Here is a 26,543-nt window from a genome sequence, read left to right on the forward strand (position 1 = left end):
TAAGGGCTATGGAGAGAGAGCGGGTAAATGTAGTTGAAATCAGCCATGATTGAATGGTGGAGTGGACTCGATGGGCCGAATGGCCTTACTTCCACTCCTATGTCTTATGGTCTTATAATCAGATGAAGGATCTAACTTCAGCTAAATGTCTCGCCCAACTCTTTGCCAAATTATCAAGTCCAAATGTGGACTTTGGGGATAGGCTGAAGCTTTCAATAAAAACTCAGACTTTAAAAGAGATATCAGCTGTCAAATGATCAATTTCATTATACTTTTGTGAGATACGTTAGTTTGGATTTTTGTGTTGTTCAATACTTTATCTTGGGCATCAGAAACATCCAGTTATTGAGAACAAATGCAACACGATAAAGCACAATGGGCGGAATTCTCACACGCCACCGGGCCGGAGAATCGCCTGGGGGGGGGGGGGGGGTGAATCCCGCCCCGGCCGGCAGCCGAATTCTCCGACGCCAGGGTTTTGGCGGGGGGGGGGGGAATCGCGCCGCGCCGGTCTTTGGCCGCTGGCAGCTGCCCCCCCTGGCGATTCTCCGGCCCGTGATGGGCCAAGCGGCCGCCCTTTTTAGGCCGGTCCCGCCATCCTAAATTAGACCTGGTACTTGCCGGCGTAAATTAGACCTGGTCCTTACCGGCGGGAACTGGCTCTGCGGGCGGCCTCGGTGGGGGGGGGGGGGGGGGGGGAGGGGGGGGGGGGAGGGGGTGCGGGGGGGATCTGGACCCAGGGGGTGCCCCCACGGTGGCCTGGCCCGCGACCGGGGCCCACCAATCCCGGGTGGGCCTGTGCCGTGGAGTCACTTTCCCTCCGCACCGGCTGCTGTGGACCTCCGCCATGGCCGGTGCGGAGACGAACCCCCCTGCGCTTGCGCTGGGATGACGCCAGCACATGCAGGCACTCCCACGCATGCGCCAACTCACGCCGGCCAGCGGTGACCCTTCGGCGCCGGTTGGTGTGGCGCCAAACCCCTTCCCCGCCGGTTGGCACGGCGCCAACCCTGCCAGCGCCGGCCTAGCCCCTGAAGGTGCAGAGGTCTCCTTACCTGAGAAAGAACATATTGGCACTGGAGGGAGTGCAGAGGAGAGTCACTAGGTTGATCCCAGAGTTGAGTAGACTGGGACTGTACTCATTGGAGTTTAGAAGGATGCGGGGGGATCTTATTGAGACATATAAAATTATGAAGGGAATAGATAGGATAGATGCGGGCAGGTTGTTTCAACTGGTCGGGGAAAGCAGAACTAGGGGGCATAGCCTCAAAATAAGGGGAGGTAGATTTAGGACGGAGTGTAGGAACTTCTTCACCCAAAGGGTTGTGAATCTCTGGAATTCCTTGCCCAGTGAAGCAGTTGAGGCTCCTTCTTTAAACGTTTTTAAGTAAAAGATAGATGCCTTTCTAAAGAATAAAGGGATTCGGGGATATAGTGTACGGGCCGGAAAGTGGAGCTGAGTCCACAAAGATCAGCCATGATCTCATTAAATGGCGGAGCAGGCTCGAGGGGCCAGATGACCTACTCCTGTTCCTAGTTCTTATGTTCTTATAGCTGAACAGATACCTGACTTGTTTGTTAGAAAGTTCATCTGTTGAGCCTCTGCAAAAATGGCGAGCTATCTTTTCAGGGAATTTCAAAGGCTCAATTGTATGTAACTTTAATTTTTTTAAAAGTGAAGTTTAAATGGATGATCGTTTAAATGTTTCAGAGAAGTCCCAGTTCATTATAGGACTTAACTTATGAGTTTTACCGAGGGTGCATGTAGGTATGGAAGGTCCATGCAAGATTTGAGGAGGCTGCCCTGAGGTGGTTGGGATGTTGAGGAGGTATGGGGTGATAACTAGGGGACCTAACAGTCTTGAATAGAACTGGGTTGATGTCCTTATGAATGGATGCGGGTCTTCTAACTTGTCAAACAATCACCATATCTGGGTATGACCTGCCTCACCGGCAGGACAGACCTAACAGAGGTGGTGGCACAGTGGTGTATAATCGGGAGAGGGTTGCCCTGGGAGCCCTCAACATTGACTCTGGACACCATGAAGTCATAGAACATAGAACATAGAACATAGAAAATACAGCACAGAACAGGCCCTTCGGCCCACGATGTTGTGCCGAACCTTTGTCCTAGATTAATCATAGATTATCATTGAATCTACAGTGCAGAAGGAGGCCATTCGGCCCCGAGTCTGCACCAGCTCTTGGAAAGAGCACCCTACCCAAACTCAACACCTCCACCCAACACCAAGGGCAATTTGGACATTAAGGGCAATTTATCATTGGCCAATTCACCTAACCCGCACATCTTTGGACTGTGGGAGGAAACCGGAGCACCCGGAGGAAACCCACGCAGACACGGGGAGGACGTGCAGACTCCGCACAGACAATGACCCAAGCCGAAATCGAACCTGGGACCATGGATCTGTGAAGCAATTGTGCTATCCACAATGCTACCGTGCTGCCCTTAAGAACAAATAAATCTACACTATATAATTTTCCCGTAATCCATGTACCTATCCAACAGCTGCTTGAAGGTCACTAATGTTTCCGACTCAACTACTTCCACAGGCAGTGCATTCCATGCCCCCACTACTCTCTGGGTAAAGAACCTACCTCTGATATCCCTCCTATATCTTCCACCTTTCACCTTAAATTTATGTCCCCTTGTAATGGTGTGTTCCACCTGGGGAAAAAGTCTCTGACTGTCTACTCTATCTATTCCCCTGATCATCTTATAAACCTCTATCAAGTCGCCCCTCATCCTTCTCCGCTCTAATGAGAAAAGGCCTAGCACCCTCAACCTTTCCTCGTAAGACTTACTCTCCATTCCAGGCAACATCCTGGTAAATCTTTTTTGCACCTTTTCCAGAGCTTCCACATCCTTCCTAAAATGAGGCGACCAGAACTGTACACAGTACTCCAAATGTGGCCTCACCAAAGTTTTGTACAGCTGCATCATCACCTCACGGCTCTTAAATTCAATCCCTCTGTTAATGAACGCGAGCACACCATAGGCCTTCTTCACAGCTCTATCCACTTGAGTGGCAACTTTCAAAGATGTATGAACATAGACCCCAAGGTCTCTCTGCTCCTCCACAATGCCAAGAACTCTACCGTTAACCCTGTATTCCGCATTCATATTTGTCCTTCCAAAATGGACAACCTCACACTTTTCAGGGTTAAACTCCATCTGCCACTTCTCAGCCCAGCTCTGCATCCTATCTATGTCTCTTTGCAGCCGACAACAGCCCTCCTTACTATCCACAACTCCACCAATCTTCGTATCGTCTGCAAATTTACTGACCCACCCTTCAACTCCCTCATCCAAGTCATTAATGAAAATCACAAACAGCAGAGGACCCAGAACTGATCCCTGCGGTACACCACTGGTAACTGGGATCCAGGCTGAATATTTGCCATCCACCACCACTCTCTGACTTCTATCGGTTAGCCAGTTCATTATCCAACTGGCCAAATTTCCCACTATCCCATGCCTCCTTACTTTGTGCAGAAGCCTACCATGGGGAACTTTATCAAATGCCTTACTAAAATCCATGTACACTACATCCACTGCTTTACCTTCATCCACATGCTTGGTCACCTCCTCAAAGAATTCAATAAGATTTGTAAGGCAAGACCTACCCCTCACAAATCCGTGCTGACTATCCCTAATCAAGCAGTGTCTTTCCAGATGCTCAGAAATCCTATCCTTCAGTACCCTTTCCATTACTTTGCCTACCACCGAAGTAAGACTAACTGGCCTGTAATTCCCAGGGTTATCCCTAGTGCCTTTTTTGAACAGGGGCACGACATTCGCCACTCTCCAATCCCCTGGTACCACCCCTGTTGACAGTGAGGACGAAAAGATAATTGCCAACGGCTCTGCAATTTCATCTCTTGCTTCCCATAGAATCCTTGGATATAACCCGTCAGGCCCGGGGGACCTGTCTATCCTCAAGTTTTTCAAAATGCCCAACACATCTTCCTTCCTAACAAGTATTTCCTCGAGCTTACCAATCTGTTTCACACTGTCCTCTCCAACAATATCGCCCCTCTCATTTGTAAATAAGTCTCATGGCTTCAGGTTAAACATGGGCAAGGAAATCTTCTGCTGATGACCACATTCTGGCCACCATCAGCTGTTGAATCAGTACTCCTCCATGTTGAACACCGCCTGGAGGAAGCACTGAGGGTGGCGAGGGCGCGGAATATGCTTTGGGTGGGGGACTTCAATGTCCATCACCAAGAATGGCTCGGTAGTACCACCACAGACCGAGCTGACAGGTACTAAACGACATAGCTGCTAGACTGGGACTGCAGCAGGTGGTGAGGGAACCAACAAGAGGAAAAAACATACTTGACCTCATTATCTGCAATCTGTCTGCTGCAGATGCATCTATCCATGACAGTATCAGTAGATGCCCTTGTCAGTCGTTGTGGAGATTAAGTCCCGCCTTCACAATGAGGATACCCTTCATCGTGTTGTGTGGCACTACCACCTTGCTAAATGGAATAGATTTCAAACAGATATAGCGACTCAAGACTGGGCATCCATGAGGCGCTGTGGCCCATCAGCAGCAGCAGAATTGTTTTCAACCACAATCTGCATCCTGCACTGCAGTAACTCACCAAAGTTCCTTAGACAACACATTCCAAACCCATGACCACTACCATCTAGAAGGACAAGAGCAGCAGATACCTGGGAACCCTTTCACCTGTAGGTTTCCCCTCCAAGTCACTCACCACCCTGACTTGGAAATATATCGCTGTTCCTACACTGTTGCTGAGGCAACATCTTGGAACTGCCTCCTTAACAGCACAGTGAATGTACCTACACCTTAAGGACTGCAGTGTTTCAAGAAGGCAATTCTCTACCACTTTTTGAAGGGCAACTAGGGATGGACAATAAATGCTGGCCTAACCAGCGACGCCCACATCACACAGAAGTGAATAAAAAAAACAAGGGTTAGCATTGCTGCCTCACAGCAACATGAACCCGGATTCGATTCCGACCTCGGGTGACTCGGGAGTCTGCTCGTTCGCCCCTTGTTTGTGTGGGTTTCCTCCAGGTACTCCGGTTTCCTCCCACAGTCTAAATGCTGTGCAGGTTAGGTGGATTGGCCATAATAAAAATTGCCCCTTAGTGTCCAAAGGTTAGGTGGGGTTATCGGGTAATGGGGATAGGGCAGATGATTGGGCCTAGGTAGGGTGCTCTGTCGGAGGGTCAGTGCAGACATGATGGGTTGAAGGGCCTCCTTCTGCACTGTAGGGATTATATGATTCTATGAGGGATTCTATAGCATTCTCTGTCTGAACACATATATGAATAATGCAACTTCAGGGGATATTTCTAGTCCCTGTCACTCATGGAGTAGGATCCAAATGGAAGCTTGTGCCTTCAGGAGATGAAAGGAGCAAAGTGGAAAAATAAGAAAATAAATCAACGAACAAAAATCCGTAAAATTCACAGCAACCAGTTCGACGTGGCAGATTAGGTTTTGGAAAATGTATGTTTCCAGATGTAATTAGGTCCAAAGAATAAATGGATGCGTTACCACAAAGCTCATTGAAAGTAATTAAATTCTCATTTTTAGCTCCCATTATACTTGAAATTTGGAATATATGTATGTGGTGCTCCCTCATGTTTCATTTGAAACGCAACTGGAATCACTCCAAAATAATTATTTGTGTCTATAATGGTCTCCCCCACCTTTCAAAATTGCCTTCATAATCTCTGTGTGCTCTATATTTTAATTTAAATGTCATGTGACGTAAGGTAAGTCACTATTGTTTTGCTCAGAATACAAGTGCTATTTTAATAGACAGCAGAATTAATACTTGCCTTGAAATTCCACAGTAATATGAAAATGTACCTCATTAGTATGCTGCCCTATTGCAGCGTCTCTGAGGTTAATTATAGTAGTACATTGCTACCAAAGGTTGTGTGGGAATGCATTCATAATGTAGTCAATCCTACTTAATTGTATATCTGACAATTTCACAGCTTATTTGCATATATTTTCAATGCACCAAAGCAACATCTAGTCATTATTATGTGTAATATTCTTCCAATGCATCACCGTACAATGTGCTTACAAAATATCAGACTCTATTTACTGGGACCAAAGATCTGCCTGCTGATTTTGTCAAATAAGCATCACTTTCCCGAAAGTGGAAGAGTTGGATTTTAATTATTGGTTTTCAGTATCGATGCCTTGATTTGTAGCTTTGCTACATTCTTATTGTCTTGCTAGGTAGGATGCATGGCTAATGGAAGCAAGTTGTTAGCTCATTAGATTTGACAAATACTTCTGATTCGCCCTTTCATTGTGTCATAAAACCATTTTACAATTCTGAAACAAACGCTCTTCCCCACATTGTGTAGATGCCAGGGAATCATCTCATTGAGTGGCTCGCTCAAGTGATCATCATTCAATGTGTGAGTCGCGACCTTGGAGTATTGGCAGGGGGCATGTCAGCACAGCTTGACCCGTCCTCACTCACCCCTGACCCCATTCTCACCCATCCCGACCCTGTTCTCACTCACTCCCACAGTAAGCACTCTTGATGCTAAAATTGACAGACATTTGTTAGGCAAAGCTATTGAGGTTACAGAACGAAGGCAGATAGATGGAGTTAAAAATACAGGTCACCTGTGATTTAAATGAATGATGGAACCGACTCAAGGGGCTAAATGGCCAACTCTTGTTCCTTTGTTCTTAAACTGAGGCCAGTGATTGCTTGTTGCTTGCTCTGTTGGTTTTGAGCAGTTAACTCAACATAAAGGTTGAACAGTCCTGATCTGCATAATGGGAGAGCATAAAAGCCATTCGTAACTGTCTGGTCGTCATCCTGGTTCAGTTTTTTGGTGCAGGTACTTTTATTTATATAAAGAACAATTAAGGGGGAAAAATCAAACTAGACAGCATTATTATATTTCTATCATATTCAGAAGCTTTGACTTCGGCATTGCTTTAATAGATCAGCTGTTTTATGGGTAGGCTGGGTGAGTTAAGTGTGTCTCCCTGTGCTGTGGCTCCTCTGCATGCAAACTGCTCCCAAGATGTGTCATGAGATAATTGACCAGCAGGCCCTATGCAAAAAGGGCACAGACCCTGAACATTAGGTCAAGAACTCCAGTTTGGCAGATTGTAGACATGTACCCAACAACAACTTGCATTTATAAGCCGCCTTTGGTGCAGTAAAACACCCCAAGGCATTTCATGGGAGCATTAGCAAATAAGAATTGACACCTAGTCACCTAAGGAGATCTTAGGACAGATGAGTAAAAGCTAGGTTGAAGAGATAGGTTTTTGGGAGCATCTTAAAGGAGAAGAGAGAGGCGGAAAGGTTCAGGGAAGGAAGGCCAAAATTCGAGGCCTAGGCAACTGGAGTCACGACCACCAATGTTGAAGCGATTTAAATCAAGGACCAGAATTGGAGGAGTGCAGAGATCTCAGAAGATTGTCGGGCTGGGGGATGTCACAGAGGCCTTGGGACCACTTGAAAATAAGGATGAGAATTTGAGGCATTGCTTGACTGGGAGTCAATGTAGGATGTCGTGTATTGATACTCCAATGCATCATGCTACCTTTAAATAACAAGATGAATTACAATATGTATTTTCTCTTTTGTTTTATATTTGAGGAAGTATATTTTAGTGCTTGTCGATGCTGGCTTACAGCCACTAATATGGGAATGGACGAACTAAGCACACACTGCGGATCATCGGCATGCATTGCTTTTGCCCTTGTCAGGACACTGTGGTTGCTTTTATACTACCCAAGACCAGTGCTAGCTCTGTTAGTCCCTGGCACAAGGATCACGCAGCCGTCTGCAACTTGGAAAGTAAATCTGCTGAGGTTAAGATTGACAGTTGGGACAGTCGATCCACTTTTATACAGGTTCTTTGACAATTTAAAGATAGCTGCGCTGCTTATTTTTTAATGTGGCAGAAAAGAGCTTCCAGCTGGCACATGCACGATTTATGTAGCAAGAGCGACTAATCCTAAAATAATAAGTGTGGAAGGGCGATCAATGGATATGTTATGAAGGGAATTAATGTCTGCATCAGTTCTCAAGCCTAATCAAATGAATTGTTGGTTTGCCACAAAAATCACTACGTAGTGAAGACTAGTGTTTCATAGAGAAGGTTATATTATAGCACGGCAGCACGGTAGCATTGTGGATAGCACAATTGCTTCACAGCTCCAGGGTCCCAGGTTCGATTCCGGCTTGGGTCACTGTCTGTGCGGAGTCTGCACATCCTCCCCGTGTGTGCGTGGGTTTCCTCCGGGTGCTCCGGTTTCCTCCCACAGTCCAAAGATGTGCGGGTTAAGTGGATTGGCCATGATAAATTGCCCTTAGTGTCCAAAATTGCCCTTAGTGTTGGGTGGGGTTACTGGGTTTTGGGGATAGGGTGGAGGTGCTGATGTTGGGTAGGGTGCTCTTTCCAAGAGCCGGTACAGACTCGATGGGCCGAATGGCCTCCTTCTGAACTGTAAATTCTATGATAATCTATGATAGTCCTTTGCCTCTCTCATCTGTAGCTTCCAAACAGTAATGAAACATCCCAATTTCACAATTATTAAAACAATTCCCTTCTTTCGGTAAAAACAAATATTACCATGTTCATCTGGCACCATCCATTTGGCAAAATGATATTAATTTTCATCCAACTATAGAATGACATTCAATGGCAGCGCTGCCATCCGCTCTATAGCATTTGTCTGGGAGTGGAGATACAGTGACTTGCACTGAAAAACACATGGAACATAGAAATTGCAGGACAAATAAAGACCAAGGTCCACCCAGTTCCCCTTCTACAATCCTGGTCGTCACATGATACAACGATAATGACATTATTAATTGCAATCATTGTGCATGTGACATACAAAGGAGGCAAGGAGAATACCAGTCACCAAAAACTGTGGGAACCCTAGGTACAAAATCAACTGTTGCTCCCAATCATGCTATACTTAGCACATGCCCTGACTCAAATGCTCCATACATTGGATCCCAAAATACGACCTTCTGAAATAAATCTATTTAATTTTCATTTGAATTAATAAATACCGTCTGCTCCTACTAGACCTAAAGGGCACCCGGTCCACAGATACCATTGGGACATTTAAATAATAATTTTTAATTGCACTCCCTTCAAACGCAGGCTGTGTTGCTTAGTTCTGTTGCTCAAGCCAAGGTGAAAGATTTGACACAGTCTTTCCAGCCTCGTTAAAATCATAAAATCAGCAGCAGATTGCTGATCTCATTGGTTCCATGTACATAACCCCTTTCCATTTAAACCTTCTGGATTTGTGAGCACCTTGCATTTATCTGCGTTAAATTTCATCTTCTACCTGTCTGCCCCAAAATCAGGTATATTTCAATTCTGTGGTCGGTGCAGACTCGATGGACCGAATGGCCTCCTTCTGCACTTTAAGGATTCTATGGCTTACGCTGTTCAGCTTTGGTGTGCACCACCTTCATTAGCTTTGCAAAATGCGCAAAGTTTACCATTGTGCTTGAAACTCCAGCTCATTTAAGATCGTCTTATTGAAGTGGAGCTTTGAATGATCTACTGTCGTCTCTGAAAAATGCAAATAGTAAAATCTTAAGTAGTTTGTTTCTGTGCTGATACATTTTCCATTTTTTCTATACAGATTAAGCATGGCTTAGTGAATAATTAATTAAAATGATTAAATTTGCATAAAGCATATCAGGATCAAATGGTTATGTAAATGAATCTATTACAAATAGTCGGTTGGTCGTACTGAACTTGAGCATTGCTGAAAAAATATGTCCATTGTCGAAGTTTTTCATCTTACACTCATCAGGGTAATTCGCAAGAAAACCAAATTGCAAATGACAATTTGTACTGCACGAGAAGAGAGTGCTCATTGGTTGGCAAGTGGACTCTGATTGGTCGAGGCATTAATATGGCAAATGCACCAGTTAACTGATAATTGACAGTTAGTTGCCAAGCGTTGTTTAAATTTAATTCAAAACAATTCCACGTAACTCAAAAAATTAATTAGTGTAATCTCAACATAAGAATTCTTGACATTTTTATGACATTATTTGTCCATATTTTAAACCTGTTTAAAATTATATGGTGGACAAATGAATGGCATCCTAAGAATTCATACACTGATGTTGCAAGCCATGATTTTGAGTTTTTATTTCTTAGAAGCTGGTCATGAATTCAGTCGAAAGGTTAAAAAAAAGGACTTACATTTATATAGCATCTTTCATGACATCAGGCCTGTGCAAGCACTTTACAGCCAAAGTTATACTTTGAAGTACAATTGATGTTGTAATATAAGAAATTCTGCATCCACTGAAAGTTGACTCCTGGAGTGAGACGTGAACTTACAATCTTCCAACTCGGGGGTCCCAATAGAGAAGTGGCACATGTCTCGGTGTTAGTGAGGGTATTTAGTGATTCTCTACTAGCAAAATTGCCTGGGTTCCAGTCTGAATATAATTTGCACTGTGCGCTATCGTTCTGTTTCAGGAGTTGAAGACGAACATGCATTAGCAACAGAGCTTAGACAGAGAGGACAGCATGCCCTGCCGGGTCTTTCGTCTTACACCCGTTCTTCACGGCCGCATCCCACGTCCTACCCAAAATACGACCATCACGTTGACGAGGGACAGGATGTTGGATCGCCAGCAATGGTCTACAGTGTCCCCGACGAGGGAGCCACTTCCAATCCAGCAGGTGTGTATCCAAGAATGGGAAAGAGGAAACACTGTTGTGTAATTGGGCATTCATCAAAATAATGTTATAGGCCAGGGTTTAAAAACTGCAAAGTGTATTGCGGAGTTCACCTGACCTATAACTTTTTGTTGAATTTGGCTAGGATGAGCACAGAGCCTTCCCTTCAGGTGTGATTCAACAGTCTTCCTAGAGACACGTTAATCAAAATAAGCTTTATTCTAAGAACATAGTTTAACATTTATATAAACTCACAACAAGAATTTTTTAATCAATTACAAACATTAAGACACCCCACAGCTATGGTAATCTATGTATAACACTTAATGAATTCCCCCTTAACTGTTCCAATTCAAAAACAAAATACCATAAACCAAAAAACCCTTTTCAAAGGCGTACCCAGCACTCTGCAGTCTCACTATATAAGACTGGCTTTTCCTGAGATTCTGATCTGGTCTCACTAGCAGGTTTAAACCCTTGCGGAAAGCAAACTATATCTAAGGCCACCACCAAGGTGATTTTTACTGGAACAGATATTTAAAATGAAAATAGAGAGAGACAGGTCAAAACACTTCAGTTCTCTGTCTGAGTCCACAGCAGCCAAATGTGAAAGCAAAACTAAAAACAGCTCACAGAGCCACAGTCCAGCTCCACCCACACAATGCCATCACTGAAGTAATGTAATAAGACAACAACCTTTCTTAAAGGGACACTCCCATGACAATAAGAAAAGCAATTCTCCAGAGGCGGTTTCCCCGTGTTATTCACTGTGCTAGCCTTCATCTGGGAGAAGCTAGCTCTGGCCCCTCTCGGTTCTGTGGTAAGCACAGGGTCACATTACTAAAGCAGGCCATCATTCCCAAGGCAATGCTAATCCATGCTTAGAAGAATGTTATTCCTTAACTATCAATGTGCAGAAGCTTCTGAAAGTGCTTCATACCAGTGCTCCATTTGTATATAAAATTCAAAGTTTTTTGATGAGTGCCAGTGCAGGAAGAAATACTAGAGCCTTGAAAAATCTCTGGGCTACAAAGCATGTGCAAATGTGCATGTGCAAGGTGGCACAATGGTTAGCACTACTGCTTCTCAGCACCAGGAACCTTGGGTGACTGTCTGGGGATAGCGCGGGGGTGTGAGCCTAGGTAGAGTGCTCTCTCAGAGACAAAAACCGAAAATACTGGACAATCTCAGCAGGTCTGACAGCATCTGTGGAGAGAAAAGGGAGCTCACGTTTCGTCCCTCTTGTCCAGTGCCTTCCAACCTACATTTGTGATTCCTCCAATCCTATATACCATATCAACAACTTCCAGTTCCCCAGCCCTAAACGCCTCCTCTTTATCGATGTCCGATCCCTTTATACCTCCATTTTCCAACAGGATGATCTGAGGGCTCGCCGCTTCTTCCTCGAACAGAGGCCCAAACAATCCACATCCACTAACACTCTCCTCCATCTGGCCGAACCTGTCCTCTCACCCAACAATTTCTCCTTTAACATGTCTCATTTCCTCCAAACCAAAGGTGTGGCTATGGCTACCCGCATTGGTCCCAGTTTTGCCTGTCTCTTTATGGGGTATGTGGAGCATTCCTTGTTCCAGTCGTACTCTGGCCCCATCCCACAACTTGTTTATCAGTACATTGACAACTTCATGGGCTGGATTCTCCGTTTCTGAGGCTATGCCCTCATGCCCGCGTGGGAACGGTGGCGTTTTACGCCTGAGAATTTGGCGCAAAACGGCCACCAATTCTTCGTTTGGCTGGGGGCTAGCAGCGGAGCAGCGTAGAGCACCTGGCTCTAGCTACCAATACGGCCCAGAGAATTGCCGGGTCCGTGGCCACGCATGCGCATGACGGCGGCCTGCAGCGCTGCGCCATGCAGCATGGCGCAAACCGCGCACGGACCCAGCCTGCAAAACAGTGCCCCCGCTTTGGCTGGCTCGGGAGCCTCGGACCACCCCGCAACAGTGCCCCAGCCCCTGACAAAGGCCCCCCCTGCCTGCAGATCGGCTGTCCCCCAACTGTGGCGACGCTGGACTGAGTCCGCAGCCGTCACGCCGAGTCCTCGACGGATGATACCACACGCGACCGACATCGTCGGGAACTTGGCCGGCCGGGGCCGGAGCATCGGGGTGGGCCTCGATGAGGCGCGCGAGTATGCCGCTTTGTAGGGGGCGGAGCATCGTGAAAGCGCCGCCGCCCCCGATTTGGTCAGAAACGGGTATTCTGCAGCCGATCGCTGAACGTAATTTTGCCTTCATTGATCAGTGAATCCCGCCCCATGTTCCTTCCTGAACCTGGAAAAATGTATTAATTTTGCTTGCAATTTCCATCCCTCTATCACCTTCACATGATCCAACTCCGACACTTCCCTTCCTTGACCTTTAAAAGAACAAAGAACAATACAGCACAGGAACAGGCACTTCGGCCCTCCAAGTCTGTATCGGTGATGATACTAACCCTCGCCAAAACCCTCAGCATTTTCTAGTGCCGTATCCCTCTATACCCATCCATGTACTTTGAACGCTGTTAATGTATCTGCTGTTAATGTAACCTCCCCAGGCAATGCGTCCCAGGCACTCACCACCCTCTGTGTAAAAAACTTGCCTCGCACATCTCCTCTAAACTTGTGGGAGGAAACTGGAGCACCCGGAGGAAACCCACTCAGACACAGGGGAATGTGCAGACTCCACACAGATACTGACCCAAGCTGGGAATCGAACCCGGGTCCCTCGCGCTGTGAAGAAACAGTGCTAACCACTGTGCTACCGTGCCAGAGGGATATGATACCAGCACAGGAAAGGGTGCAGAGGAGATTTACAAGGATGTTGCCTGGGCTGGAGAGTTTTAGTTATGAAGAGAGATTGGATAGACTGTTTGTTTTCCTTGGAGCAGAGGAAACTGAGGGGGAACATGATTGAGATGTATAAAATTAAGAGGGACGTAGATAGAGTAGACAGGAAGAAACATTTCCCCTTGGTGGAGGGATCGATTACCAGGGGGCATAGATTTGAGGTGAGGGGCAGGAGGTTTAGAGGGAATATGAGGAAAAATGTTTTTACCCAGAGGGTGGTGAGAATCTGGAAGTCACTGCCTGAAAGGGTGGTGGGGATTCCATAACATTTAAGAAGTATTTAGATGTACACTTGCGATGCCAAGGTATACAAGTCCAAGGGTTCGAAAATGGGATTACTTAGGGGGTTGTTTTTAACCGGTGCAGAAGCGATGGGCCGAAGAGCCTTTTTTGAGCTGTAGACCTCTATGACTCTGTGACTCTACAACCCTGCCATATTACCACAGATCACTTTATGAACCAACAGTCAGCTAACGGCACGGTGGCACAGTAGTTAGCACTGCTCTCTCACAGCGACAGGGACCCGGATTCCGACCTGCCTGTGTGGATTAGGGTTAGGGTTCCACTTTCTCCCCATGTCTGCATGGGTTTCATCCGGGTGCTCCAGTTTTGTCCCACAGTACAAAGATGTGTAGGTTAGGTGGATTGGCCATGCTAAATTGCCCCTTAGCAAAGGTTAGATTAGGTGGGATTACAGGGATAAGGTGGGGAATGGGTCTAGGTAGGGTGCTCTTTCGGAGGGTTGATGCAGACCCGATCGACCAAATGGCCTCCTTCTGCACTATAGGGATTCTATCACTATTTCTAAATTTGTTTACATTCTTCCATCTGGGAGAGATGATGGGAAAATGCAGCCTCAATATTTGGTGAGGTCAGATAAGGTCACCTGCTGGTTGCTTCTTTTGATGGTTGAACTTAAACTAAACTTAAAATGTGCAAAATGATTTAAATGAGAGATGGGAGAAAGTGCACGGTGGTTTTACACATCTATAAATTTCAGAAAGTGCCCTGTTTATACCGGCACGCTCAGAGTAATTATTGATGATAATGTTGAATTGTGGTAAGGTGGTGATGTAGTGTGTTAGGCAGTGGATTTTGTTTGGTTTCTCGAACCCCTTTTCTGAAGAGTCTCTGTACTCACGATTGAAGCTACCTTCATACTGACACTTAGCTTGACTGGGCGAGATCTGTGTCCATTTTTAGATATGATGTGGAGATGCCGGCGTTGGACTGGGGTGAGTACAGTAAGAAGTCTTACAACACCAGGTTAAAGTCCAACAGGTTTGTTTGAATCACAAGCTTTCGGAGCGCTGCTCCTTCCTCAGGTGAATGAAGAGGTAGGTTCCAGAAACATATATATAGACAAAGTCAAAGATGCAAGACAATGCTTTGAATGCGAGCATTTGCAGTTAATTAAGTCTTTACAGATCCAGAGATAGGGGTAACCCCAGGTTAAAGAGGTGTGAATTGTCTCAAGCCAGGACAGTTGATAGGATTTCTCAAGCCCAGGCCACATGGTGGGGGGTGAATGTAATGCGACATGAATCCAAGGTCCCGGTTGAGGCCGTACTCATGTGTGCGGAACTTGGCTTCCAAATTTCAGTCATTGAATTTAAATCCCATCAGTTGCCGAAGTGGGATTTGAAACCATGTCCCCAGAGGTTAGCCTGAGTTTCCAGATTACTAGTCCAGTGACATGGTCACTATGCCACAATCTTTTTTTAAAAAATAAATATATTTTATTAAAGTTTTTCGATCAAACAAAAATTTCCCATTTTACAACTTTGTAATAATATATACATTGATCGTTTAAAAAAAATAATAATATGCTAACTAACGGCAACTGCCAACAACAAAATAAGAAACAACAGAAATAGTAACTTCGTAACATCTAATATAAATAACTAATATAAAACCCCTGAGGACCCAAATGAGCCCTCCCCCCCATTCCCCCCTGGGTTGCTGCTGCTACCTTTCCTATTTTCCCTTATCGCTCTACGAGATAGTCGAGGAACGGTTGCCACCGCCTGGTGAACCCTTGAGCCGAACCTCTTAGTGCGTACTTTATCCGCTCCAATTTTATGAACCCTGCCATGTCATTGATCCAGGCCTCCACACCCGAGGGTTTAGCTTCTTTCCACAAAAGTAGAATCCTTCGCCGGGCTACTAGGGACGCAAAGGCCAAAACATCGGCCTCTCTCGCCTCCTGCACTCACGGCTCATCTGCAACCCCAAATATAGCCAACCCCCAGCCTGGTTCGACCCGGACCCCCACCACCTTTGAAATCACTTTTGCCACACCCACCCAGAACCCATGCAATACCGGACATGACCAAAACATGTAGGTGTGGTTCGCCGTGCTTCCCGCGCATCTCCCGCACCTATCCTCCACTCCAAAAAATCTACTCAGCCTTGCTCCAGTCATATGCGCCCTGTGTAGAACCTTGAATTGTATCAGGCTGAGCCTGGCACACAAGGACGAAGAGTTTACCCTACTTAGGGCATCTGCCCACAGCCCCTCCTCAATCTCTTCCCCCAGCTCCTCCTCCCATTTTCCCTTCAGCTCCTCTACCATCGTCTCCCCCTCGTCTCTCATTTCCCTATATATATCTGACACTCTACCATCACCCACCCATGCCCCCGACATCACATGTCCTGGATCTCTTGCGCCGGGAGCTGCGGAAATTCCCTCACCAGTTGCCTCACAAATGCTCTCACTTGCATATAGCGAAATGCATTCCCAGGTGGCAACCCATATTTTTCTGTCAGTGCTCCCAGACTCGCGAACGTCCCGTCTAAGAACAAGTCCTTCAATTTCGCAATTCCTGCTCGCTGCCAAGATTTAAATCCCCCATCTATCCTTCCCGGGACGAACCTATGGTTGTTCCTTATCGGGGACCACACTGAGGCACCCGTCACTCCCTTATGTCGTCTCCACTGCCCCCAAATTTTCAGAGTTGCCACCACCACTGGGTTTGTGGTGTATTTTTTCGGGGAGAACGGTAACAGCGCCGTCGCCAGTGCTTTCAGACTAGTTCCCCTACAGGACGCCATCTCTAATCTTTTCCACGCCGCTCCTTCCCCTTCCCTCATCCACTTACATATTGACACGTTGGCGGCCCAATAATAATCACTTAGACTCAGCAGTGCCAGTCCCCCTCTGTCCCTACTGCGCTGCAGGAACCCCCTCTTTACTCTTGGGGTCTTTCCAGCCCACACAAAGATCATAATACTCTTGTCCACCTTCTTAAAAAAGGCCTTTGTAATCAGTACAGAGAGGCACTGGAACACAAAAAGAAACCTCGGAAGGACCACCATTTTAACCGCCTGCACCCTGCCCGCCAATGACAGGGGCGCCATGTCCCACCTCCTAAAGTCCTCTTCCATCTGCTCTACCAGTCGTGCCAAGTTAAGCTTATGCAAGGTTCCCCAGTTCCTGGCCACCTGGATCCCTAAATACCGGAAATCCCTTGTTACCCTCCTCAACGGTAAATCGTCTATCCCCTGCCCTGTTCCCCGGGGTGCATCACAAACAGTTCACTCTTCCCCATATTCAATTTATTATCCTGAAAATTCTCCAAACTCCCTGAGTGTCTGCATGATCTCAGGCATCCCCTCCACTGGGTCCGCGACATACAACAACAAATCATCCGCGTATAATGACACCCGATGCTCTTCTCCTCCTCTAAGTACCCCCCTCCACTTCCTAGAGACCCTCAGCGCTATGGCCAGTGGCTCAATTGCCAACGCAAACAGTAACGGGGACAGGGGACATCCCTGTCTTGTACCCCTATATAGTCGGAAGTGGTCAGATCGTTGCCTATTTGTAATCACACTTGCCACCGGGGCCCTGTACAGGAGCTGAACCCATCTAATGAACCCCTCTCCAAATCCAAATCTCCTCAGTACTTCCCACAGGTAGTCCCACTCCACTCTATCAAATGCTTTCTCTGCATCCATCGCCACCACTATCTCCGCCTCCCCCTCCGGTGGGGGCATCATCATCACCCCCAGCAGCCTCCGTATATTAGCATTCAATTGCCTCCCTTTAACAAACCTCGTTTGATCATCATGCACCACCCCAGGGACACAGTCCTCTATCCTCGTCGCCATCACCTTGGCCAAAAGCTTGGCATCTACGTTCAAGAGGGAAATAGGCCTGTATGACCCGCACTGCAGCGGGTCCTTGTCTCTTTTCAGGATCAGCGATATCGTCGCCTCCGACATCGTCGGGGGTAGTGTCCCCCTTTCCCTAGCCTCATTAAAGGTTCTCGTCAGAAGTGGGGCCAGCAGGTCCACGTATTTCCTATAGAACTCCACCGGGAACCCATCCGGTCCCGGGGCCTTCCCTGCCTGCATGTTCCCAATTCCTTTTACCACCTCCTCCACCTCAATCTGCGCTCCCAGTCCTGTCATCTCCTGTTCCTCAACCTTCGGGAACTCCAGCTGGTCTAGGAAACGCATCATTCCCTCTTTCCCTTCCGGGGGTTGAGCCTTATATAGCCTCTCGTAAAATACCTTAAACACCCCGTTCACCCTCTCCGCTCCCCGTTCCATCTTTCCCTCCTCGTCTCTAACCCCTCCGATCTCTCTTGCCGCCCCCCTCTTCCTAAGTTGTTGGGCCAGCAGCCGGCTCGCCTTCTCTCCATATTCATACTGCACTCCCTGTGCCTTCCTCCATTGTGCCTCCGCCTTACCCGTGGTCAACAAGTCAAAGTCCGTGTGCAATCTCCGTCTTTCCCTGTATAGCCCTTCATCTGAAGCCTCCGCATATTGTTTATCCACCCTCAAAATCTCCCTCAACAATCTCTCCCTTTCTTTACCCTCTTGTTTCCCCTTATGGGCCCTTATGGAGATCAGCTCCCCTCTAACCACCGCCTTCAGCGCCTCCCAGACCACTCCCACCTGGACCTCTCCATCATCATTAATCTCTAGGTACCTTTCAATACATCCCCTCACCCTTACACATACCCCCTCGTCCGCCAACAGTCCCATATCTAATCTCCAGAGTGGGCGCTGTTCCTTTTCCTCTCCTACTTCCAGATCTACCCAATGTGGGGCATGATCTGAAATGGCTATAGCCGAATACTCCGTTCCTGCCACCTTCGGGATCAGCGCCCTTCCCAGGACAAAGAAGTCTATCCGGGAGTACACTTTGTGGACATGGGAGAAGAAGGAAAACTCTTTACTCCTTGGCCTAGTAAATCTCCAGGGATCCACTCCTCCCATCTGCTCCATAAAGCCCTTAAGCACCTTGGCCGCTGCCGGCTTCCTCCCGGTCCTAGATCTGGACCGGGCCAGCCCTGGGTCCAGCACCGTGTTGAAGTCCCCCCCCATTACCAACTTTCCCATCTCCAGGTCCGGGATGCGCCCCAACATACGCTTCATAAAGTTCACGTCATCCCAGTTCGGGGCATATACATTCACCAGCACCACCGCCTCACCTTGCAATCTGCCACTCACCATCACGTATCTACCCCCACTGTCCGCCACTATGGTCTTCGCCTCAAACAATACCCGTTTCCCCACCAGTATTGCCACCCCTCTATTTTTCGCATCCAAGCCCGAGTGGAATACCTGTCCCACCCATCCTTTTCTTAATCTGACCTGATCCGCCAGTTTCAGGTGCGTCTCCTGAAGCATGACCACATCTGCCTTTAGCTTCTTTAGGTGCGCAAGTACCCTTGCCCTCTTAATCGGCCCATTCAACCCTCTCACGTTCCACGTGATCAACCGGGTTGGGGGGCTCTTTACCCCCCCTCCTCGTCGACTAGCCATCCCATTTTTTAGACCAGCTCCTCACCCGGTTCCCACGCACCCGCTTATCCCCCCGACGGCGCCCTCTCATCCCGACCATCCCATCCCGTAACAGCTCCCCATTCCCCTTAGCAGCAGCAACCCAGTTAACCCCCCCCCCCCGCAAGATCCCTCTCTAGCTTAGTTGCTCCCCCCATATTGCTTCCGGAAGTCAGCAAACTCTGGCTGACCTCGGCTTCCCCCGTTTATCCTTAGCCTCCCATTATGTGAGGCCCCCTCCTTCCTGCGCCCCCTTTTCCCGCCACAATTTCCATAGCGCGGGAACAAAGCCCGCGCTTCCCTCTCGGCCCCGCCCCTGATGGCGCAGCTCCCTCTCTCCTTCCCCCTCCCCTTCCCCACCGGCGCCCACATTTCTTCGTGTCCCCCCCCTTCGAGGGGAAAGAAAATTTTCCCCCATCTGATTCACAGTCCCTTACCACCACCTCACTACTTCATTTCAAACACTCTTTCTCCAATCTAGTCCAACTTCTCCTCTTCAATAAATGTCCACGCCTCTTCTGCCGTCTCGAAGTAGTGGTGTTTACTCTGGTATGTAACCCACAGTCTTGCCGGCTGCAACATTCCGAACTTCACTTTCCTCTTGTGGAGCACCGCCTTGGCCCGATTGAAACTCGCCCTCCTTCTCGCCACCTCCGCACTCCAATCCTGATACACGCGGACCACCGCGTTCTCCCACCTGCTGCTCCGTGTCTTTTTCGCCCATCTCAGGTCCATAAGACCATAAGACCATAAGACATAGGAGCGGAAGTAAGGCCATTCGGCCCATCGAGTCCACTCCGCCATTCAATCATGGCTGATCTCAACTCCATTTACCCGCTCTCTCTCCATAGCCCTTAATTCCTCGAGAAATCAAGAATTTATCAACTTCTGTCTTAAAGACACTCAACGTCCCGGCCTCCACCGCCCTCTGTGGCAATGAATTCCACAGACCCACCACTCTCTGGCTGAAGAAATTTCTCCTCATCTCTGCTCTAAAGCTGTGCCCCCGGGTCCTAGTCTCCCCTGCTAATGGAAACAACTTCCCTACATCCACCCTATCTAAGCCATTCATTATCTTGTAAGTTTCTATTAGATCTCCCCTCAACCTCCTAAACTCCAATGAATATAATCCCAGGATTCTCAGACGTTCATCGTATGTTAGGCCTACCATTCCTGGGATCATCTCCCTGTCCTTGTAGCGGTGGAACCTCACCACTATTGCTCGGGGTATTTCTCCTGCCTTTGGTCTTCTCACGAGGACTCGATACGCTCCCTCCACTTCCAGGGGGCCCGTCGGGGCCTCAGCTCCCATTAAGGTATGAAGCATCGTGCTCACATACGCCCCAACGTCGGCTCCCTCTGCCCCTTCGGGAAGACCCAAGATTCTTAAGTTCTTCCTCCTCGAGCTATTTTCCAGGGCTTCCAGTCTCTCCATACACCTCTTATGTAGTGCCTCGTGCGCCTCTGTCTTCACCACCAAGCCCTGTATCTCGTCCTCATTCTCGGCAGCTTTTGCCTTCACTCCACGGAGCTCCATCTCTTGGGTCTTCTGCGCCTCCTTTAACCCCTCAATCGCCTGCAGCATCGGCACCAGCACCTCCTTCTTGCGCTCCTCCACACATCGCCGGAGGAACTCCTGCTGTTCCAGGCCCCATACTAACTGACCTCCCTCCACCGCCATCTTGCTTCTCACTTCCCTTCTTTGCCGCTGCTCCAGAGGATCCTCCGCAATCTGGCCACTATTATCTCTTCTGTCCATTCACATCCGGGGGGACTCCCTTCTATGTCTCCTCACAGTGGGTTTAGCCTTCGAAAATTGCCGTTGGGGCTCCCGATAAGAGCCCAAAAGTCCGTTAAAACGGGAGGTGCCGAAACGTGCGACTTAGCTGGTCATCGCCGCACCCGGAAGTCACTATGCCACCATCTTCCGTAAAGTGGGGGGCTACAGTGATTCACTTGTACGATGTCCCCTACTTTCAGTCACCAAACAATGACTTAACATTCCAAATCTCATATACCTGAGTAGATACTGCGAGCTCCTTTTTTTCACCATTGCACTGAACTTATAAATTGCATATGCTATTTTGCCTTGATGCTATTTAATCACGCACAGGAACAGGCCCTTCGGCCCTTCAAGCCTGTGCCGACCATGCTGCCCGTCTAAATTAAAATCTTCTACACTTCCTGGGTCCGTATCCCTCTATTCATGTATTTGTCAAGATGCCCCTTAAATGTATGACATATGTGGTTTAAGTTTGCAATAAAAGATTTAGGTGAATTTGGTTTTAATTAATAGGATATTTTTTCTGCTGGGCATCAATCAGATGCACTTCAATTGCCATAGCTTTAGAAGACAATGGCAATGTTTCAGTGGATGACCACAGTACCCTTGATGAAGCTCAGAGAGGTTATCTCCCACCCAGAGGTCTCTTAACAGAATAAGGTGGTACCATGTCACTGGGGTAGGCTTGTTAAGGAGATGGCATGCAAGTTAAAGTCTTGACGCCTCTCCCTTATGATCAGTCACCAATGTTCAGCTCCCATCTTGAGTTTTGATGATCACATTCTCTCTTTCTAACAGGAGATTTGCATCGTGACATTAATAGGGTGGCACGGCAGCACAGTGGTTAGCACTGTGGCTTCACAGCTCCAGTGTCCCAGGTTCGATTCCCGGCTTGGGTCACTGTCTGTGCGGAGTCTGCACGTTCTCCCCGTGTCTGCGTGGGTTTCCTCCGGGTGCTCCGGTTTCCTCCCACAAGTCCCAAAAGACGTGCTGTTAGGTAATTTGGACATTCTGAATTCTCCCTCTGTGTACCCGAACAGGTGCTGGAGTGTGGTGACTAGGAGTGCTTTTCACAGTAACTTCATTGCAGTGTTAATGTAAGCCTTCTTTTAACAATAAAGATTATTATTATTAAATTAGTCTGCGCTCCGAGCAAAAGAACAGAAGTAGACCATCCAATCCCTCAAGCCTGCTTCAACATCAGTTAGATCATGGCCGATCAATGCTTCAACTTAATTTACCTGCCGTAGCTCCGTATTCCTTGATACCTTCACCTAACAAAAAACTATCTCAGTCTTAAAAGCTTCAATTGCTCCAGACTTCACAGCATTTCTGGTGAAAGAATTTCAGGATTCCATTATCCTTTGTGTGAAGAAATGGCTTCCGATTTCCGTCCTGAAAGACGTAACTTTAATTTTAATAGACACTTCATGTAGTCTCGGTGTAACCACCCTTATTTGTAAGATTGAGCTATTGGCAGAGAGGTGGGTTGCGCTGTGAGCACCAGGAATGGGTTTTCTGTGATTGAAAGGTGTTTCCTTTTTACAATTGCAGCTGAGGACCAGACCTAAATTTACTATTTCGGTTTGATTTCTGCTGTCACGTTTGAACCCCTACTAATCTGAATTTCCTTTGCAGCTTTCAAAAAGCTTTTTCTACTTCACTGGGGACTTCAAAAGCATCGCAATCCCTGAGTGTAAAATCTACTTTCACCGCGCAGGATCAGCAGTCATTTTGAATGTACATTCTGAGATGATGGAGGCTCTCTGCCAGCTGTTATTCTTGGAGTCAGTGACAGTTTTAAAAAATTCCCCTGAGCAACATTTTTCCCGCTTACAAAACAAACGAAACGATAACAATAACAAAACAGAAATTTTAACTTTTTAACAATAATAATAATAATAATAATACACAAGTAACAAAACCTCATTCTCAATTGACCTATATTCAACTAAACCTCCCCCCCCCCCCCCCCCCCCCCCCCTGGGTTGCTGCTGCTGGTCATCTGTCTTCCCTCTAACGTTCCCCTAGGTAGTCGAGAAATGGCTGCCACCGCCTGGTGAACCCTTGAGCCGATCCTCTCAGGGCAAACTTTATCTGCTCCAGTTTAATAAACCCCGCCATATCGTTTACCCAGGCCTCCAGTCCGGGGGGGTTTCGCCTCCTTCCACATGAGTAGGATCCTGCGCCGGGCTACGAGGGACGCAAAGGCCACGACATCGGCCTCTTTCGCCTCCTGCACTCCCGGCTCTTCCGCAACTCCAAATATAGCTAACCCCCAGCTAGGTTTGACCCGGGCATTCACCACCTGCGAGATCACTCCCGTCACTCCCTTCCAGTATCCTTCCAGTGCCGGGCACGCCCAAAACATATGTGCGTGGTTTGCCGGGCTCCCGCCACACCTCCCACATCTGTTCTCCACTCCAAAAAACCCGCTCAATCTTGCCCCCGTTATGTGTGCTCTATGTAGCACCTTAAATTGAATCAGGCTAAGCCTGGCGCATGAGGAAGAGGAGTTTACCCTGCTTAGGGCATCAGCCCACATACCCTCCTCTATCTCCTCCCCTAATTCTTCTTCCCACTTTCCTTTTAGTTCGCCCACCGACTCCTCCCCCTCTTCCCTCATCTCTCTGTAAATCTCTGACACCTTGCCCTCTCCGACCCACACCCCTGAAAGCACCCTGTCCTGTATCCCCTATGTCGGGAGCCGCGGAAATTCCCTCACCTGTTGTCTAGTAAACGCCCTCACCTGCATATATCTCAAGAAATTTCCCCGGGGTAACTTATACTTTTCCTCCAATGCTCCCAAACTCGCAAAAGTCCCATCTATGAATAAATCTCCCACCTTCCTAATTCCCAACTGGTACCAACTCTGAAATCCTCCATCCATTCTTCCTGGGGCGAACCTATGGTTGTTCCTGATAGGGGATCCCACCAGGGCTCCCCGCACCCCTCTCTGTCGCCTCCACTGTCCCCATATGTTCAGTGTTGCCGCCACCACCGGGTTCGTGGTGTACTTTTTAGGTGAGAGCGGTAGCGGTGCCGTCACCAGCGCCTCTAGACTCGTCCCTTTACAGGACCTTCTCTCCAGCCTTTTCCACGCCGCTCCCTCACCCTCCATCATCCATCTACGTATCATTGCCACATTGGCGGCCCAATAATAATCTCCCAAGTTCGGTAGTGCCAGTCCTCCTCTGTCCCTACTGCGCTGAAGGAACCCTCTCCTTACTCTCGGAACTTTCCCTGCCCACACAAAGCTCGTAATGCTCCTGTCTATTTTATTAAAAAAGGTCCTGGTGATTAAAATAGGGAGACATTGGAATACAAATAAGAACCTCGGGAGGACCATCATCTTAATTGCTTGCACCCTGCCCGCCAGCGATAAAGGCTGCATGTCCCACCTCTTAAAGTCCTCCTCCATTTGTTCTACCAGCCGTGTCAGATTAAGTCTGTGCAAGGTTCCCCAGCTCCTAGCGATCTGAATCCCCAGGTATCGGAAGTTTCTTTCCACTTTCCTCAGCGGTAAGCCTTCTATCTCTCTACTCTGGTCCCCTGGATGTATCACATATAATTCACTCTTCCCCATGTTTAACCTATACCCCGAGAATTCCCCGAACCTCCTCAGAATTCGTATAACCTCTATCATCCCCCCCGCTGGGTCCGACACGTATAACAATAGGTCATCCGCGTATAACGAGACTCGGTGTTCTGCGCCCCCTCTAGTCACCCCTCTCCATTTCCTGGAGTCTCTCAACGCCATGGCCAGAGGTTCGATTGCCAATGCAAACAACAATGGAGACAGCGGGCATCCCTGTCTTGTTCCCCTATATAATCGGAAATACCCCGATCTATGTCGACCTGTAACTACGCTTGCCGTTGGTGCCCCATAAAGTAGCCTAACCCAGCGAATAAACCCGTTCCCAAACCCAAACCTCCTTAACACTTCCCATAAATACTCCCACTCCACCCTATCAAATGCCTTCTCTGCGTCCATTGCCGCCACTATCTCTGCCTCCCCCTCCACTGAGGGCATCATTATCACCCCTAATAGTCGTCGCACGTTAACATTCAGTTGTCTCCCTTTTACGAACCCAGTCTGGTCTTCGTGCACCACCCTTGGGACACAGTCCTCTATCCTCGATGCCAGCACCTTTGCTAGCAATTTGGCGTCCACGTTCAATAGTGAAATAGGTCTATAGGACCCGCACTGCAACGGATCTTTGTCCCTCTTCAAAATTAGCGATATCATCGCCTCCGACATCGTCGGGGGTAGAGTCCCCCCTTCCCTGGCCTCATTGAACATCCTCGCCAACAACGGGGCCAACAAGTCCACATATTTTCTGTAGTATTCCACCGGGAACCCATCCGGCCCCGGGGCCTTCCCTGCTTGCATGCTTCCCAGTCCCTTAATAACCTCATCCACCTCAATCGGTGCCCCCAGGCCTTCCACCTCCTGCTCCTCCACTTTCGGGAACCTCAATTGGTCCAGGAACTGCCGCATCCCCTCCTCCCCCTCTGGGGGCTGAGACCTATACAGTTCCTCATAAAAGGTCTTAAACACCTCGTTTATCTTTCCTGCCCTTCGCTCAGTGTCTCCCCTTTCATCCCTAATTCCTCCTATCTCCCTCGCTGCTGCCCTCTTTCGCAGTTGGTGTGCCAACAGGCGACTAGTCTTTTCCCCATATTCATACCTCCTCCCCTGTGCCTTCCTCCACAGTACCTCCGCCTTTCTGGTGGTCAGAAGGTCAAACTCGGTCTGGAGTCGTCTCCTCTCCCTGTACAGCTCCTCCTCCGGGGTCTCTGCAAATTCCCTGTCCACCCTTAAAATCTCCCCCAGTAGTCTATCCCTTTCCTTGGCCTCTGTTTTCCTTTTGCAGGCCCCAATAGAAATCAGCTCTCCTCTGACCACCGCTTTTAGTGCTTCCCAGACCACTCCCACAGGGACCTCGCCGTCGTCATTGACCTCCAGGTATCTCTCAATACACCCCCTCACTCTTGCACACACTCCCTCATCCGCCATCAGTCCCACATCTAATCGCCAGAGTGTTCTCTGCTCCCTGTCCTCTCCTACTTCCAGGTCCACCCAATGTGGGGCATGGTCCGAAACCGCTATGGCTGAGTATTCAGCTTCTTCCACCCTAGAGATCAACGACCTTCCTAAAACAAAAAAATCTATCCGGGAGTACACATTATGGACATGGGAGAAGAAGGAATACTCCCTAGCCCTGGGTCTAAGAAATCGCCATGGATCCACTCCCCCCATTTGGTCCATAAACCCCTTAAGTACCTTGGCCGCTGCCGGCCTTCTTCCGGTCCTTGAGCTGGATCTATCTAGCCCCGGGTCCAGCACCGTGTTGAAGTCCCCTCCTAAAATCAAATTTCCTGCCTCCAGG

The 26,543-nt window shown here is 48.1% G+C and overlaps 1 protein-coding gene across 5 annotated transcripts in view; it reads left to right on the plus strand.

The window, feature by feature from the left end:
* dnajb6b (DnaJ heat shock protein family (Hsp40) member B6b) overlaps positions 1-26,543 on the plus strand; it is a 235,791-nt gene that overhangs the window by 203,534 nt on the left and 5,714 nt on the right. For all 5 annotated transcript variants that reach the window (XM_072508219.1, XM_072508218.1, XM_072508222.1 and 2 more), the window contains one exon: positions 10,520-10,726. In XM_072508219.1, coding sequence (XP_072364320.1) covers positions 10,520-10,726 — 207 coding nt within the window. The remainder of the gene's footprint in view (positions 1-10,519; positions 10,727-26,543) is intronic.

This window comes from Scyliorhinus torazame, chromosome 6 (assembly GCF_047496885.1).
Source record: "Scyliorhinus torazame isolate Kashiwa2021f chromosome 6, sScyTor2.1, whole genome shotgun sequence".
Classification (NCBI taxonomy): domain Eukaryota; kingdom Metazoa; phylum Chordata; class Chondrichthyes; order Carcharhiniformes; family Scyliorhinidae; genus Scyliorhinus; species Scyliorhinus torazame.